Source organism: Histoplasma capsulatum (genome assembly GCF_000150115.1).
Source record: "Histoplasma capsulatum G186AR genomic scaffold supercont2.7, whole genome shotgun sequence".
Lineage (NCBI taxonomy): Eukaryota > Fungi > Ascomycota > Eurotiomycetes > Onygenales > Ajellomycetaceae > Histoplasma > Histoplasma capsulatum.
In genome coordinates, this window is record NW_025544807.1 from 772161 (window position 1) to 790547 (window position 18387).

The window sequence follows — 18387 nt, forward strand, 5'->3', positions numbered from 1 at the left end:
TGGCGCTGAAGTGCCAATCAATGGAAGCATATAAGGCATTAGGACTCTTTTTGATTTTTCGGGTTGGGTTCGGGGTGGCGAGGTTGTGGTGTGGTGGTGAGCAGGAATGATTATATTTGCCGCTTTTTGCATCAAAGTATTCCCGAATCTTTTAGAGCATTTTGTAAAATGGTTTCTTTGACGGCTGCGAAGACAAGTCGGATGTTTGAGGTATCGGTAGCTTGTGTTAGGCTGCAGAGGGGTTGGTTTGTTAGTTAAGAGGCATGAGATGGGATCACTGATAAATACACAAAATGGATGGTGACTAGACAAATCATGCAGGAAACATACTGAGGGTAGAGATTCAGGTGCGCCCGATTTACTTGGTTGAATCTCCATAGGAGGTATTTCGCTGCACGATTGACATCATTCCCACCAGAGTAATCAGGGAAATATTTGTTAAGCGGTGACCGGCCGAGTTTCAGCCGGAAGAGATCGACTTTATTCAAGAAGAGGATGATACTCGTTCGCATAAACCACCTGGAATTGACCACGGAGTCAAACAACACCAAACTTTCCATCATACGGTTCTTTTGTGTCATTCGCGGTTAGACCAAGTGACAAATCGAACGTGGGGCAACAGAGCGAGGAAGAAGCACACGTACTTGATTACTTTCTTCCAATAACACTTGATCATATTCGCTCAATGCGACGCAGAATATTATCGACGTTACGTTTTCAAAGCAGTGAATCCACTTTTTTCGTTCGCTCCGTTGGCCGCCCACATCAAACATGCTAGAAGAAGGGGGAAAAAATAAATAAATATTCACACCCATGAGCCACAAGCTTAAAGGGGGTAGATTGAACGCACTGAATACTCAACTGGCCCATTGTGAACCTGGTTTCGTATATACCGGTGGTCTTGGTTCCGGCGCGAAGAACATCGGCCTCATTTGGTATGTAGTCCTGTGCGGTAATACGTTTCGCTTCGTCGAAAAAGCTATGGAGAATTAGGAATCATTGCATTCTAGAAAAAAATGGCAAAAAAGCTAGGTTGGGAGAGGCGGGACGAGGGTTACATACTAAGGCGCAGAATCCATGAGATAGAACTCGTTCTGGTGTTCCAGTACAACTGGAATGACAGGATCGTTCCACAGGTATGTCACAGCATCACCAACTTTCAGGTCTATTGGGGTGCTTGGGTCGGGATCGATCTGGTATGAGCTTAGGTACTCCATGTATTCTTGGACTTTCTGGCTAGACGGTTGTAATTCGAAATTGTGTAGTGCGTTTATTAAGTCCTTTGCGCAATCCAAGAGGTTTTTGTAGACCGTTGCGCGGCACATGGTAAGTTCCTCCACAGAATAGCCATTCTGATGAATGATTTTCATCTGCTTTACAATGGTTGATTTCCCACTCTCACCCGAACCTGTAAACAAACTGTCAGGACGCAATTGATTCATTATCTCGTTCTTCCTTTCTCTCTCTACACAGACGCGGAGCACAAAATCAACAGCAAAAGCCGACGAAGCCCCATATAAGCTGCAGTAAGTTTTTGGGGGGGCCAAAGGGGAGGGAGGGGAATCACGGACCAAGCAGGAGAATCTTGCATTCCCTCCGTAATCGTTTCATATCATCCTCAAGCCCCCTTATCGATCAATTGACTCCTCTCTTCTGTTCCAAATCGGCCGCTGCAGTTGAACTACAACACACACCCATCCTTATCTGATACCGAATTCCACTGACAAATCCAGCACTATTGACAACGATTACGCCAACCACCCAGCAGAGGGAGGAGACTGAGATGGGATGTTCAAAGCAGATGATGCTTAAGGAGAGTTAAGCGACAGAGAAATACGGTCCACGCCTTTAGTTGTAAGGTATACAGCTCGAAAAACCGACTCGCGTAGAATGGGGAAACCGGCGTAGGGGCGATTTGATCTAGTCGGGATCCGCTGTGTAGAGTATATTATGTGCAAACAAGGGCAGCCAACCGCCAGGGCTAAAAGCCGCGGGACGGAGGCTGGCGACTGGGGAGGATGGGTAACGCAGGCTCTACCCGTAGCTGGCGGATTCTAAAGAGATGGGAGAAGCAGTGGAAGCGAGATGGTTAGCGAAAACGACGTTTGGATTTCGATGGAGGAAGAGAGGGATGTTTTGGGTAGAGGAGATCGGCAGGGAAAAAAGCAAGGGCAAGGGCAAGCGGCAGGAAGTAGGTAGGAAGTGTGTAAGGATCGTAGGTTGAGGAGATGACGGCTTGCATATTCGACCAGAGATGAGGCGAGGTAAATACATACGGCCAAAGGGATCGAGTGGCAGAAGAAGGACGACGACGGTGTTGATTCGATAAAGAGGCCTGACCAGGACAATTCACTAACCGAAGAGAGGAGTGGAGAGGAGATGGCAAGGTTGGACTGGCCGTGGTGGAGGGAGTGGTGGTGGTGAACAGGGTTATGGCAGAATGGTGAAAGGAGGGAGACTGGGGAAAGGAGGTTGTCAGGATGGATGGCTGGATGGCTGGATGGATGGATGGAAGAGGGACAGCTCCAGAATGACGGAGGATAGACAGAGCTTGGGGAATGGGGAAATTGGAGTGTGAGGGAGAAGCTGAGGGGAGATGGATTGGTGGATTGGTGGATCAGAACGTGGGGATCGATGGGGCATGGGCGAGACGGAGATCAAGTGGTTTGGTGGTTGTGGTAGTGGTGGTGGTGGATGTGGAAGTTGACGACGATGCCCCGGACGAGCCGCGCGCCGTGGTGGGTTTGGTGGGTTTGGTGGGTTTGGCGGGTTTCGGGGCTGGGGCTGGGGCCGACTCCAGGCCAAGCCCCGACGGAGCCTCCGCTTTGGATTTGCTCTGGAGTCTGCTACGACAGTGGGTTCGAACAGCGATTCTTCATATATGTGTTTCTTCCTCTACATCATTATCATCATCATCATCTTCTTCTTCTTTTGGTTCTTCTTCTCGCTGTTCTTCCTCCTATGTTTGTTTAATTATTGACCAATTGTTATTACTGGTGCATGCTGATAGCAAGCAATGGTATGAAATTTAGATGAAATATGAAAATACTGTCAAATATAGCTTTTCATGGCAAACAGCATCTGACTTGGAAGTTCATTGGCGGCCGTGGCATTAAAACAGAAAAAGACCCTGTCTTTGCTTAGACTTGGTGTTACTTGTTCTTCCACTCAACGAATGCGGCAAATGGCAAAAAACAGCTCGTCCCCACCACATGTAAGGAGCGAGGGAAACGGAAGAAAATGGAGAGGAATATGATGGAGGAAACAAAGAATCATTGGAAAACCACTCGTGAACCACTCATGAACGAACAACCGCCCATAAATATCTCATTCCTGCGTACAAACGGTCTGTCTGTGCCTCCTCCACAATGCCAAAAACGAAAAAAGAAAAAAGAAAAAAGAAAAACCCGCTGATTCCCACGACCCTGGTCGCTTTCCCACGTTTTTTCTTGACACTATTTCGTATTATTATTCTTAGCTCATTGAGTTACTGTACTCAGTTCGCTGCTTGCAGTTACTAGCTGTGCCCGCTATCTCCACCGCTCCCTCCAGGCTCCAGATGCCCCTGCCGTGCCGTCTCGTTTCGTATAGCTAGGTGTATTTTAATTACGCACGGGCCTGATTTCTGTCCACGTCGCGTCCCGGTATCTGTGACCTGGATCCCTGCTGCAGCTCACGCGGCAACCCAGGTATCGAGTACCACCCGCATCATTTAAAGTTTTGTTCAGCCCCTTCCCGCGAAATGACGACTCAATCGATGTCTCTTCAGCACACGCACGTCAAGGGAGCCCAGCCCATCCAGGAAGCCAGCAAGCCAGCAGGGAAGCCAGGAACCCAAGCCAAGTCGGAGTCGGATCGAGCTACACAGAACATCGTGATGGTCATGGTCATGGTCATGGCGATAGAAATGATTCAAATTGATGAACCGGATGCAGCTTGGAATGAAGGCAAACTGACTGGACAACACACAGCACAAGGGCCAAAAAAGGGTTGAATGGAGAGAGCATACTTTTTCCTTCACTAATCCCGCATCCAAACCCCGGAAATACTAGCCGTCTCTTGCCACCTACCTGTTTTAGCTAAGAAATGCAAATATGCCAAGTTAGCCCAGGGCAGAGGAGGACCAAATTGTGCATGGCACAAAAACATAAATATAAAGCAGCAACAGGGGGAAACAAGGCAAAGTGATAGCCTGGAAAACATGACGACTAAACTCGATTCTCTCCTATGCATGGATGGACGAGCGATTCACCTGTCACCTCCAAATAGAAGCTACTCTGCTGTGCTGCCCGCTAGCACATGTTGCACCTCCCCCAATCCCAATTCCTTCCTTTCAACAAAGAAATGAAAGGGGTGGAAATAATGAGAGAATTCACGTTTTGCCGGCAGGTGATGGCTTGACCTTCTAGTCATTTTTCAAATTTACTAAAAATATACATTATTAGGTACCTGTACAGTCCGGAGTTACTCTGTGCATACTGCACATGTTCTCCACACAGTGCATTGTCACCGATAGAGGAGAACTCAAATCATATCCATCTCAACCATGTAGATAGAAAACAAAGGGCAACCCAGACCCGATGTGATGTGTTCAGCTGGCAGGGAGATTTTCTGTTTACGAGAATAAATAAATATCTACATCCATAGGGGGAGAGAGGAATATGCAATAACATACGGAGTACAACAAACAGCGTTGGGCTTCGGCATGAATCAAGTGATTCAAGCCACATTTGTTTTTGTAAACCTATTTTTCAATTTTTCAATTCTTTTTTGACAAATCACTTTTTGTTCCTTTCTTTCTTTCATTTTGACAGTTGTTTGGCACCACACAAAAGGTCTACAAGGGAAGAGGGAAGGGAGTATTTTATAGCTAGTTTCCTTGCTCGTTTTTCTTCTTTGGAGGCTTTCATCATCATTTTACTTATTTATTTACGTTGTAGTAGTTATACATGATAAAATCTATATGAGTTGGGTCACGACGACGATCTCTTTGTGCCAATCATAACTGACTCGAGAGTCATCTATCCTTCCCATTTGTTCAAGAAGATCTTAACCGAACAAACCGTGTAGGAGGTGGTTATGCTTTTTAGTGGCGTCCAGCCCATGCTCATTTTCCACCTCTAACATCCAAGAAAAGTTCCAGGTTCCAGGTTTGTGGTTGTGCCTGCGTGTGCGCCAGTATTATTCTTGTCCGGACTGTAACGGAGTTGAGCTTCGTAGATTTTTCAAAGTTGATATTTCTGTGTTGCTCGTCTCCATGGCGCGTGGCATAATATCATTTATTTTTCAAAGTATTTAGCATCGCGAGTTGGTCGCCTGTCTCCCCCCCCCCGCCTCCCCTCCAAAATAAAAAAGGCCAGAATAAAGGACAAAACAAGCTCCGTTGCTTATTTAGTGTTGATTACTCCTTGTTTCAACCACCAAGGCACACCCCGCCATGCCGTGAACTGTTGTCATGCCTCTTGGAAACTATTCGCGATATATAACTAAGATTTGGACGTTTTGCTTCCGCTTAGAAAGGATATTGTTATTAGTAACTACATTTTTCGTATGAAGCACTTGGGGTCAAGGACGAGAGTTTCTTACATGTCAGCCACCAAGTCAGGAACATCCTAAGTATTGTGGTGTTGAGGCACCTTGAACATCTACATAGCTATGAAATTACCTAGGCTTGCTGGTGGAGGTGCCAACGATTGATTGCTTCATAGATTGTAGTAGGCAGCAGTGAGGAAAATGGTAAGATGAGTACGAATAGTTTCTACAATAAGAATTGGGTTGAATAATTTTGATCAATGCTTCATCAGGGGGAAGAGAAGAGAAAGGGAAAAAGGGAAATCCAACCGACCGAGATCCTCTCTCATTGGGGAAATACTTAGCACATTCAGAATGCAAAGCAGCATCGAAGCGTTTGTGGCTTGACACCCCCTTATCCTGATGAAGAATCTCGAAATCATAAACTGTATTCACCACTAAATATCAACTGGAACCAGCCAACCAGCCACGCACGGGAAAGAGAGCAAGAGATCTATCACCAATCCGACAAGAAGAAAAACTAAAACCCAAAACCCTCCTCTCAAAATCCGCTCCGCCACTCTCGCGTCTTCACCACCTCTACCTCAGCCCTAGGAACTATCTATGGCGGCAGCAAGAAGTGCCAAAAGTGGCGGCTGCCAGCTTAGCGAGATTGTGCACGAATCGCCATGATGCCGGACAGTTAAACTGAGCCGAGAAAGTGTCTGCTCTCCCCCTGGACCCCGCGGCAAGGGAAGGCTATTTGCGTACAAACGGCATATTGCACAAAGAGGGAACCTCTGATATTGAAATTGCGTAATTATTCTTAGGGGGGGGTTAAGACATGGCTGTAGACGGTGTGGAAGCTTCACGCGTTTGATGGCAGAAAACGTTGAGCTTACAGTAGAATTATCGCAAGTGAGGAGAAGAGTTTGGTTTTTGTTAGAGAGTATGTATGTATGGATGTGTTTGTTTAGCGTCCCAGGAGGGGTGTAAGCAACGCCTGCGCCCCCGGAGTCTCCCGACGGGCATGGGGACGTGCTGCGCTGAAGAGATCTCTATGCATGTATGCACATAGTCAGGGGAAGAACAGGATTTTGTTAGAGAGAGGAGAGGGCGGGGAGCGAATTAATTTATTGTTTTCTTTTTTACTTCTTTGCTTTCCACGCACACATTTTCTTGTTCTGGGGATCATCCTGTTCTATGTGTACATCTATTTTTTTGCATTTCCTGGAGAAAGCCCGCCCGAGAGGGAGTCCGCGGAATTGAAGAGCTGAATGAGTGCAACTTTCAACTCAATCAGCGAGCGTGCAAAAGCGACGAGCCACCTGTCGGTTAAATGCCACGGCAGCCAGGATAAAATTAGCAGACCGATAAAGTTTCCTTCATGGTCATCGCCGTTGCCTTGATGCCGCCATCTTCAGCAGTAAAGTCAAGCGTCTCGCTTTCTTATCATTTTTAATTGTTCGTCGGATGGCTTAGCTTCCTGGCCGCAATGGAATAGAAATTTGGCCGAAGAGAAACAGTCATATATTCCTGTGCTCACTTCGCGAGTATCCTTGCAGTCTGGTTGCTAATGCAACCTCGAATCTTTCCTTGCCATATGGTTCTCCTCGCCCAGTCTCTATCATAGCTGTGCCAGGTGGGAAGTCATGCTCAAATATAGGCTCTCCCACACCTCGCATATTGGCAAGAATGGTTTGCCTAAAGTGCTGTCTCAGGACTTCAGCTGAAACTCGATGGGGATCTTCCTGATCATGACAAACAGGATCAAGTATTCTGCCATTGAGTCCAGTATCCTCATGAAAGAAACAATTTTATAACCATCCTGACTCTGTTAGCATGGAAGTTGGGACATCTCTGAGTGAAATAAAGACATACATCAGGATTGACTGAAAATATATACTGATTAAGAAGTATATTTAGACCCCCATCCATTAAGAGACCGTTCTGAACTGAGTTGATTTTAGATATGTCAACAGCATCATCCATATCTGTGATCCGTCGCCCGTAATTGTGTTCTATCTAGATGTTCTCATACAATATGTGGGCAGCTTCAAATGGGGCCCAAATACCGTACTGTGCTGAATGACTGATTTTCACAGATATAACACATTTTCCATCCCGGCGACACACCCCTTTGGTAAATGAAGGATAGGCAGCAGATCCACTGCGGCTTATCAAACGTGCCGTCCAAGGTTCATTGGTCACCTGGAGAGGTGCTATGTGAGCCCGACGAGTCCACATACGAAATATCAGATTGCGGGATTAGCATTAGATGGATGGTGAGTCCTGCGTAAAACATGCCACTGCTATGAACTTCGTAATCGCCAGGTGCAAGGATAATATCAGTGGCAGTTATGGAACAATTAGAATGCTTGCATCGGACAGTCCAAGGGGTTCCAGCAACAAGGAGGATGTTCTCAAGGATCCAGAGCATATTTCGTTCGGCCAACGCACCCCCTGGTAAAATCCCTCTCAGGATCGGCTTGTTAAGCCATCGAAGAAATGAAACTTCCGGAATCCCGGGCGGTCGGCTGGCATATTAATCTAGTACTTAAGGAGATGCAATAGTGAAGATATATCACGAGAGAGGAAGACATCAAGAACTTCATGCAGATCACAGTCTTCGGGAGCGGCTGCGCACAACAGCGGAGGATCAAAGCTCATATGTATGTTGGAGGCCAAAACGGATTATTAATCATCAAAATGTTTTAAACGCGCGGCTATATCCATTGTCTTGGCAGCTTTTACTGAGTTAGCTCCCCACCAAAGAAGGTGAGATTCAACATCTGTCAAAGACATCTCCTCCACAGACGCGAACGTTTTCTCTCCCCGTTTCTGTGTATCGCAGTGATCTGGCAATCTTAGCCAGATTTGCGTTATTGAGATCGAGGGGTTAAAGAGTGATTCCGGCAATTAGATTCTCCTTTGCCCATTGCACTATTGCCCAGTATGGCTCGTTTATTAACCAATCGACAAGCTGATGAGCTGTGCGTATATGCCTTAGTAGATGAGCTCTGGTGATGATATCCCAGATTGAAGCTAAGATTGCTCAGTCACAAATCTATCATCGCATACCTCTCGGCGAATGACCTCCCAAATACCGCTGCTGCACTCAGGGCGGAGTTGAATCTCACGGAAGAAGATTTCGATGCGACTGCTGTGAAGAAATACGAAACTTTACTAGAGAAAAAATGGACAAGCATTGTCCGCTTACAGAAAAAGGCAAGTCTGCGTTGGGGATTCCAATTCGGTTCATTATATCTACAAATGCAACGTCACAGCGGTGACTAATGTTTTCACAGATAATGGACCTTGAAGCTCGAAATGCGGCCCTGCAATCCGAACTGGATAATCTCACACCGGCCTCCCTTCTCAAACCCAGACGAGATCCGACCTCTTGGTTACCTACGCATCCCCCTCGATACTCTCTCGAATCACACCGCGATACCATAAACTGCATTGCTTTCCATCCAAAATTTTCGTCCCTTGCTTCCGGCTCGGACGATTTCACTATCAAAATATGGGATTGGGAACTCGGGGAATTAGAGATGACACTCAAGGGCCACACTAGAGCTGTACTTGATGTTGACTACGGCTCCCCTCAAGGAATTACTATGCTGGCGTCCTGTAGCTCTGATTTATCTGTCAAACTGTGGGACCCAGCCGAAGGATACAAGAACGTTCGGACTTTATTAGGCCATGATCATAGCGTCAGTGCAGTCCGTTTTATACCATGCAGAAATTTGCTTGCCAGTGCAAGCAGGGACAAGGACGTAAGGATATGGGACGTAACTACGGGATATTGTGTAAGGTCAATACAAGGCCACACTGGCTGGGTACGGGATGTTTGCCCATCCTTTGATGGAAATTTTCTTTTTTCAAGCGGTGATGACATGACTGCTCGGCTATGGGATATTTCCGCTATCCCGAATCCGGAAAACAAGGTGACCATGGCCGGTCATGAGCACTTCATTGAATGTTGCGCACTTGCTCCTCCTACCTCATACCAATACCTTGCACCAGTTGCTGGTCTGAAAGGGCCTTCATATCCAAAGAGTGCAGCAGAATTTATGGCGACAGGGTCACGAGACAAGACTATCAAAGTCTGGGACGTTCGGGGAACTTGTCTGATGACCCTCATTGGCCATGACAACTGGGTACGGGGGATTGTCTTTCATCCAGCGGGGAAATACCTCCTCTCAGTGTCCGATGACAGGACTTTGCGTTGCTGGGACCTAAGCCAAGAAGGAAAATGTGTGAAAACAATCAAAGATGCCCACGACCGTTTTGTAACCTGCCTAAGTTGGGCCCCAGGAGTTGCCAAGGATGTACCAGCTATACCTAGCAACACTGCCAAGGGGGAATCTAGTGAGATCAAGGAGACATTAAAATCTCCTGATGTACAAATACGTTGCGTTATCGCCACGGGTAGCGTGGATCGGAAGCTACAGATATTCGCGGCCTGATCGCAAGTAGCGAATTCAAAATATCCAATCGCTCATAGCTCATCATGCGGTTTTCTTGCTGCCGTCACCGGATGACTCGTCTTGCCAACATTTCCCGATCATCGCCACCAAATCGTAGACTTTTATAAGACTCTTGTGAGATCTGAGTTCAAGTACAACTCCATTCAAACGATGGATACTCTCGCTCTGCCGCTTGGTGTACCCTCGTCGACTCTAATACTTGTAAATCGTGAAATGGCGGCTCTGCGCCATGAGATATGAGTGATCCCTGGTAAGCAGACGGGAGGGTATCTTAACTAGTTTGAGTCATGTTCCTGGGCTCGATACTAGTGCTATTCGATTTTGGTGGAAGAAGGGAGTATACATTACAAATCGGCAGCCTGACATGTCATTTCCCCTTTCCTGATACGATTTAGAGAAGATTTTAAGGGACTATAGGCTCCCAGTGACTTGAATGAATTATTCGCTCGGCGATCTCCCATGAAATGTCTATTTGCTCCTTAGATACTGCATAGATAACTTCCTCTCCGTTGTATAGATCCGTCTAGATTGAGGTCACGTGTTGAAGCTCCCTTCCCATCGCGAAGCCAACATCTTTTCTTCCAGTGCTAACATGCCCAAAGTAGATACATTTCTATGCCTCCTTAGGACGAAATACCAGCCATACATTTTTAGGATTTGAGCTCCAAGTGATCAGCTTTGCCACAATACAACTACCTAGACCGACTTCGCGGGGCACAGCTACAAAATTCTGATCGCGATCTAATTGGTCAATGCAGCTTCAAGCCACGGTTCAAGGAATTTTGCCATTAGCCTCCTGAAAATGCAATCTATTTTCGACACTTGTGATTCGGGCTCTTCTATCTTGGATGTGCCACCATCGCCCCGAGCAACGCCTAGCAATTCCAGCATGAATGTTCCTGCAAACCTGCCAGGAACCACGCAGCCTTGAGGGTGAAAGGGCGACCTGTCACTTCCAGAATCTCAAGTTTCTCCGGAGCAAAGGCACCGTATCGTTTCTGTTAAAGTTAAGTGAATGTTCAGGCTCTCTGGTTCATTTAAAACATGCTCATCCATCCAATGCAGGCTTGGAATCGGCCAGGAGGGAGGGCGGGCGGAAAGAGCATTTTGATGCTTTGCTCCGGAAATTCGCTAAAGCAATCCCTTTGCTTCCTTCAGGAAAAATAGATGACTGGGACCAAATGCTGTGGTCGTGACGGCCGTGAGGGTTGATTCATGTAATTATCAAAGGATGGCGGGACCTGGGAAAAATATACAACAACATCAAGACCAGCTAAATAGAGTCATCTTTCATGCTGTATTTCTAGAGAGGATGCTCTGATTTGAATCTTATAACCACGCTACGAACTTCTGTGGAAATTTTAAACGCTGCTTAATTTTCTAAAACCATAATCAACTGCCCACCCCTGGATATATATTTTGATCTGTAGTGTTAGCTGCTGGGAAACAAACACACAGTGCCAACATGAAGCCAAAATCATGAGTTGGCTTCACGCACCAATGCTTTTGACTAAGAAAGAAACTTGCAAGGACTCAACCCGCTTAAATCTCACGGCTCGCATCATTAAAAAAAAAAATGAAAAATGAAAAATTGAAATGAAATGGAAAAAAAAGAAAAAAAATAAGGGGAAAAAGAAATGGGAAAATGGAAAAGAAGACAATAGGCTAGGAACAAGGGAAGGATATTACATGGAACGAGAGCTGGCATGAAGAGGAGTTGCACGAGGACCTGAAGATTTTAATCCAAACACATCCAGCATTGCCAAATATTCTTCCTTGTACAAGTATGGTAAAGTCGCCTGAAGATGCTCAGCATAATTCGGCATCTGCCTCTTCCCCGGGATATCCAAGAGCATTCGGACAACATCCCAGTACTGTGGGAACCACCCAGCCCACTCCCAGTCAAGTATGGCAGTGATACGGCCGCGCTTGTTGACCATGATATTCCTGGGATTTAGATTGCCATGGGCAAAATGGATCGCATGATTGTCAGTTAGATCATGCCGCTGAACACCTTGTGTCAGAAAGTAATTGAACTCCTTTTCGCTGTCGAAAGGGCCCCCCCAACGTGACTCGGTCAGGCCGACGCGGACAGTCGAGCTGTTCACGGCTTCAATTCGCTCGCCCGTCAACATTTGCAGTTGGGTGAGGTATTCAGCTAGTTGATGGCAGGTGGATATTCTCTGATCACGGTTTAAATTCGCCCACGCTTTGTTCAGCGGTTCACCGTCTATGTACTCCATCACGATGTACGAGATGTGCTTCTCCTCATCAAACCTGGTGTTGTAGATTTTTGGCACGGGGATGCTTGTGTTGTCCGCAATAAACCGCATGGTATCGATTTCGCGACGGTCATGTCGGCTCTCTTTCAATACACGGTGCTCGTCTAGACGGGTGACTTGAGGGACGCCGATGAAAGAATGCGCAAGGTATTGACCGTAGCCGGCTGATAGGCCCTATATTAGTCTACAATATCAAAGAAGCATGGACCTTCTCTCGACGTGTAGCACGCTATCGTACCTTTGGGAGTAAAGGCATCCATCACGTGGATAACAACGGATGTGAGCAAAAGACCTGGGTCGAGTGGGTGGGGGCAACAATCCCAGCACGTTTCTTCAGTAATATTCCGTCAACCCTGGATTTGGGCCGTTTCATTATTATTTTGCACGCCTCAACCTGTTGAAAATTTGCTCACCAAGCCTTCGTCTTGCAGGGTATTATGGACCAAATGCGATCCGTCTAGAGCGCTCCTTTAGGTCTAGGGCGGATTTGAAGGATCGCGGCAAGAGACGGAAAGGAGGCCCTCCCGACTCGTTTCTCGCCGCATGTTATTGGACGGGTACCTCTCGACGCCGCTTGCAGAGGCTGCAATGGGAGTCGAGCGTGTTAGCCGGGGTGATTGGATGATCGACAGGCCATCGAAACCTTGCTGAATGTCTGAGCTCTAGACAAGGATGGATAGCAAGGGGCGGGGCAGACCTCGACGGCCGTATGTGTAGTGTGCATTGATACTTGTGCGTATTATTGAATTACCTATCATGGCTCCTTTTGATGGAACTTGGGATGGAACTCGGAGGCCCAGGTTCGTTTTTATCATCCACTTCCACCAGGTCCATTCCAGTCCAATGAGCCTAAATCCAGCTCCGTGAAACATCAAAGCTCTGGTACAGTCAGCTACACGCAGATACGATTTACAAACCCCACCAAACGGAGCCAAAACAGAGTCAAGCTACCATCAGCGTACAGATCTAGTTCTTGGAATGAAAGCTAATAATAACATAATAGTATGCAGTGATAACGAATAACCACAGTCCGGGCAGCCAGCGCCAGGATGGCTAACCAGACAAACACCAGTGACCGCTTCACCTCTTCTTCTCAAAATGCAACTCATGTACTGTGCGTTCGCGGAGATCTATGTGCTCGTTATTTTTATCGGAGTTATTCAACCAGAAGTCCGTGGCCCCGCAGCCAGCTGATCCAAGTTGGCGTTTATGGTTTGAAACAGCGTGAATATATTGGGAAAACAGCTAGGTTTTGGCCTAGGAAGGGCTCAATTGATGCGTCAACAGTTGAAATGAAAATACTGCCTGCAGAACCAAGGGTAACCATCGATCGGGCATTTACACAGTAATAATAATGAGCTCATGCACGATGCAAGACAGGAATACCGAAAACCTCGATTGCACTTGTTGCTTGAAGTGTGCTTCAGTCTGATCTCTCCACGGTCCACCCACATCGCTGCATGACATTTGCCCATTTTTCTGCATGAAATAATCCAGACGTACTCAGGTCATAGCAGAGGACGAAAACGTTCACCATGCCTGTCCACGGATGTGTGTGTCCCGTCTGGCCAAACGCGTTTGTCGAGGAGGGCATTGAATGGAAGTCGGACTGAGGAAATGGGACTTTGCATCCCCTCTCGCCCACGCCATTCAAATTCCTGGCTGGGCCTGGCCAGCCCGGCTAAATAATGCATACAAAAAGCTTAAACTCAAGCGCGTGGTGAATGGTGAAACCGGCCACACACAGCCATTCAAGAGCGAGTCGACATCCCTGGGAAGTGAAAGCCCCTCCTCCTTCCTGGCAACATGCGAACATACTCTTTCCCCTTCCTCGATGGCCCTGAAAAGGGTCTTGCCTCTCGGGCCCGTTTGCGCCACTCAGATCCAATCTTCAAGATTAAGTGCAGGAGTTGGACTTGAACAAGCCGACCAATCATCCCCTGGAGCGTGGAGGACGGAATCCGAAGCCAAGCTCTGCGGGATGAAATTTTGGTGCAGCGCGCCGTATTTGCCGCTAAACTGTATATGACCTGCATGTCTCTCCTCTTCCAATCAAACAGGATACCGCTAAAATATATTTGGCGAGAAAGGGTGATAAGAGTTGGAATTAACAGAATCGGCCGTGGCGGTAGCCGGTCCGCTGATTTGAGCTAAGACTGGTTCGCATTACCAAGCCATTGCCAGGAATGTCAAAATCCTTGACTCAAAACGGAAAATGTCCATAGATACATGGATCTTTGTATCATATTGCACACAGTATGCTTTCTGCGGATTTCCGAAGCTGTTCCTTTTTTTTTTTTTCTCTGATTTCATCACTCCCCGCCAGAGGAGGGGGGGAAAAGATTAGCTTCACCAAAAACGTTTGAGAACCAAGAAACGCTGAGAAAACTTCTCAGTTGTCCTAACCCGTCCTGCGCTTTCCCTGGGAAAAGGCCTATTGCCTAAGGGATACCTCGTTAACGAGAGCATGCGGCCATCCATTGGAAGGAAAAGCACGTCTTTCTTTTGTCCACGTCTTCTAAGTTACGGGAAATTATGTCGCTGTTGGTTCAAAATTCGGTTGACTATAGTAGCATCATAGTACTGTTCATCTGTTGGGTATTTTAACCTTATATCCTGACACAACTATTAGGAAAAGGAGAATGGAAGGAGGCGAAATAAAGGAAATTGATGAAGCTTTGAAGCAGGGGGATGTGGCGTGTGCTAATGATATAGTTAGATGCGTAGGTGCTGTACCTCCTGCAGATCATGATATATATATATATATACCTACCACATGTGTATTGCTGCTTTTTGTGACTTTTAAGCTTAGAAACAAAAGAAAAAGCAACACATTTAAGACGCAGGTATTAACATGCAATTCTATAGAGAGCTGCTTCCCCTTTTATCCGGAGTTTGGCCGTGGGGCCCATTGTCTTGAGCAAAGTTTTCTTTTTATGCCATATGCCATACATAGTACGCGCTTCAATGAAACTCTACTTCCCAGCGAATTCCTTCCTGGAATTTCATCAGTTGGGTCCTTAGAAATATAGGGGACGGCATTAGATAATGATGCCGCCGGTTCATTCCTTTTGAAAGGCCCTGCTTCTTCCTCCCTCCTGCTCTTCTCCTTCCCGGAATAAAAGCATGGTAGGTAAGCTTTTCTTCATTTTGCTGCTTTTCTTCCCCATGTCACTCAGCTTATTCTAACGGGGAGCTGAAATTGATCATGATTCTATCTGGCGAGATGAATGCCATCCGTGGTTCCATGGCATAACCTATCTTGAAAGAAACCCATTATTCAACAAAAAATTCTAGCATCAAGGTTATTCGGTGAGGCCTGGGGTGCAATGTGATAGAGGTGCGCCGAATAGCCCGAAATATTTCTGGCCTTATTTACTCAATGGCATTTTCTTACGCTCTTGCTTTCTCTTCCATTCTTTTGCCTGCACTTTTCTTTTAAATTTCATTTTCGATCCTCCGGCCCATCCATATATATATGCCTGCCTGCCTAGATGCTTTGTTCATGAACTTACAGATATGTCGTTATGTTAACTTTCCAGGAATCATTTTTTTCACAAACAACTACTTCTATCAACTATTCTAAAGCTTGATCGAGCCGCCACAGGTACAGATGTACAAGCAATAGCTTTTTGACGTCTGTCAACTATGTCATATGTGCAAGATATACGCTTTCTTTGCTGTACCCGTCATCCAATCTTGCCTTAGCATGCGAGGGTTGTGCTTTATGATTTGGAACCTAAAAGGAAAAAAGGCCAACACCGTTCGTTGGTCATTTATCCGTAAATCCTAAAGCACAATATTGCATGACTAAACTTCTTCGGAATATTCCGAGCTCAACAGGAGAAGGAGAAGATGGTATACCATATGGCGGGGTCTCACCGGGAATTTTAGGAGGACAGATTCAACAGTATGCCTGCCGTATGGTCAGAGAGAAAATGAGCTATGCTCTCTTAATTTAGCATATGCATCCTGTGATAAATGGTCGGGCGGGGAAGGGTTGGTTTGGATGCAGCACACTTAAGGATAACCTGTCCCATTCGCCATGCAGGAATCAAACATCCGATGGAAAAGATAAGGGGATTTGGCTGTCGATTTGCCGGTTCGCTCTCCGTAACCACGCTGCTGCGATCGATAGAAGAGGCATTTGATTGTGGCGATAGCTATTATATAGTGCTTTGTCCAGAAGAAAAGGGAAGTTGCCTGTGATGGGGACTGCTTAAGCCCGGAGTGTAGGGTAAGGAGATCGAAGCAAGAGACAAAAGTTGGTAGGGAAACCGCGCACACCAGGTGTGAGTTGCATCCTTGTCATTGCAGATATTTTTCCACATGGGCGAGGTCGTGGAGAAATTTCTTCTCCTGGTTGTTGGGTCAAAAATTTATTTATAGAACGTTAAACTTAATTGCCATTGCGGAGAGGAAGTTAATTTCACTTTGGTTGTATACCTGCCTACGAGAGAAAGGATTGTTCCCCTTGACAGGTCTCCACAGTGAGGTCATTATCACATTTTCTGAGGTTCTGTCATTCCCACCTGTAGCATGTCCAAAGACCAGCAAACAAGAGAAACCTCCTTTGCTCATTGGTTTTGCTGAAAACCCAGGGACCTCAGGGAACCAAACAGCAGAGATTCCTTTAAAAACCATGAAATCGGCACCCTAGTGTGTCTCAGCAAACACGGCATGGTAAACTGGAGATGGTAATAGCAACGTCGTCATCACCCGGTTTTCGAACCGAGCCTCGCTGGGGATTATCATTATAGGACAGGGAATGGCCTGGTTTTCCCGTTGGGACAAACCATAACAACTTGTGAACCTCATGCCAATTCTTGACTCAGCGGCAGGAAACGGTGGTTTTATTGAACCTCATGTTGAACATTGGAAAATGGTGTATAATCTGTGGTCTGAATTCTAGTAGTAATAATGGCTCTCTGTGATGCAGCTGTGCATGGTAACTTTCGAATAAGATTTTGGCTTGGGCATGTCGGAAGGTTTTATCTCTTTGGAACGGAATGAGGTCGCGATAGTAGTTAATGGTAAATGTCGTCCATAGTTCGTTGCGCCAAAATTTTGGAGATTTTGCAACCAATAGTTACCCGGTTTTTCTTGCCTGGCTTTCGAAGCACATTCTATCTGCGATTCAGGGAGCTTGTAGACTTGCCCTTTTTCGCTTTCCTTCACATGATCTTGTCTTTTTATTTCTTTAGATCATTACTTAGTAGCACTGTGTTTTTCTCTTCTGCCAAATTACTAGTAATTTATCCCCTCACTTTTGTGTTGCTACTTGACTCCGGCGTTCCCTGGTGTGAGGTTATTGAACTTGCCCCTCGTTTTTCTGCCGTGGCCAAAAACACGTTTTAGTCTTCAATTTCACGCAACCTCTCGTTGTCCTTTCCGTGAACCACTCTTCAGTCGCTGTCTCTCAGCACAACACTCTCAGGAATAACTAGACACCTTTCATTCTGCGAGTCGATAACTCTATCGTGGGTGAATGAAATTTGGTCGCATTAAGTCTCCAGCACAGTATCTCTGAGCCCCTCTGCTTTTTCGCACCTGGAATCCGATCGAGGTATATACAGGCTGCTTGGCCTTTTCACTCCTGACGATTGCGACGAAAAAGAAATCGACTTCCAAATCTTTTTTCTATTTTATTCACGTTTCTTCTTTCTTCCCTTTTACTCCGGTTGATTTTGTCAGAGTTGGGCGCCACTATGGACCAGTTTAAAATGGCGGAGTTTGTTCGTGCTCAGATCTTTGGCACTACTTTCGAGATCACAAACAGGTATGCATTGAACCACCATGTTGCTCGCCTGGTCGTCATTATCAGTTGGCCGGAGGGGAGAAATGCTAACTAACAGGCCTGATTCATAGATACACTGACCTCCAACCTGTGGGAATGGGTGCATTTGGGCTCGTCTGGTACTCAGGAACCCCCCCCCCCCCCCCCCTTAGAAATTTTTGTTTTTTAGGTGTGGTGGAAGTGGTCCGAAGTGTGTAGGGGAAAAAGCACACGGTTGTTACAAAAGTTTGGCGAGTGGAAATTAAGAAGAATATGTAGAAGCCTGGGGGAGTGCAGTGGTTTTCGAGGGGGGGGGTATAGTCGT

General features: G+C 46.3%; 6 protein-coding genes across 6 annotated transcripts in view; 3 read left to right on the plus strand and 3 right to left on the minus strand.

Annotated features, from left to right (window-relative positions):
- Positions 1–131: 131 nt before the first annotated feature.
- HCBG_05553 (small G-protein GPA3) lies at positions 132–1442 on the minus strand (the record flags this gene model as incomplete). Its single annotated transcript, XM_045432602.1, has 5 exons — positions 132–231; positions 331–569; positions 645–774; positions 812–979; positions 1063–1442. 5 exons carry the CDS (start codon positions 1440–1442, stop codon positions 132–134), a joined length of 1017 nt encoding a protein of 338 aa, XP_045286718.1.
- A 1116-nt stretch (positions 1443–2558) lies between these two features.
- On the plus strand, positions 2559–3036 carry HCBG_05554 (uncharacterized protein; the record flags this gene model as incomplete). The annotated part of the gene is made up of 2 exons (XM_045432603.1): positions 2559–2854; positions 3033–3036. 2 exons carry the CDS (start codon positions 2559–2561, stop codon positions 3034–3036), a joined length of 300 nt encoding a protein of 99 aa, XP_045286719.1.
- A 3688-nt stretch (positions 3037–6724) lies between these two features.
- On the minus strand, positions 6725–7951 carry HCBG_05555 (uncharacterized protein; the record flags this gene model as incomplete). Its single annotated transcript, XM_045432604.1, has 5 exons — positions 6725–6915; positions 7058–7310; positions 7393–7536; positions 7648–7681; positions 7761–7951. The coding sequence occupies 5 exons, from the start codon at positions 7949–7951 to the stop codon at positions 6725–6727; spliced, it is 813 nt and encodes a 270-aa protein (XP_045286720.1).
- Positions 7952–8311: 360 nt separating this feature from the next.
- Positions 8312–10525, plus strand: HCBG_05556 (WD domain-containing protein; the record flags this gene model as incomplete). The annotated part of the gene is made up of 3 exons (XM_045432605.1): positions 8312–8504; positions 8571–8739; positions 8820–10525. The coding sequence occupies 3 exons, from the start codon at positions 8467–8469 to the stop codon at positions 9981–9983; spliced, it is 1371 nt and encodes a 456-aa protein (XP_045286721.1).
- Positions 10526–11617: 1092 nt separating this feature from the next.
- Positions 11618–12546, minus strand: HCBG_05557 (phosphotransferase enzyme family protein; the record flags this gene model as incomplete). Its single annotated transcript, XM_045432606.1, has 2 exons — positions 11618–12450; positions 12525–12546. 2 exons carry the CDS (start codon positions 12544–12546, stop codon positions 11690–11692), a joined length of 783 nt encoding a protein of 260 aa, XP_045286722.1.
- Positions 12547–17994: 5448 nt separating this feature from the next.
- HCBG_05558 (mitogen-activated protein kinase) overlaps positions 17995–18387 on the plus strand; it is a gene marked incomplete at both ends in the record, with an annotated part of 1964 nt that continues 1571 nt past the window's right edge. The window contains 2 exons of the mRNA XM_045432607.1: positions 17995–18065; positions 18155–18202. Coding sequence (XP_045286723.1) covers positions 17995–18065; positions 18155–18202 — 119 coding nt within the window. The remainder of the gene's footprint in view (positions 18066–18154; positions 18203–18387) is intronic.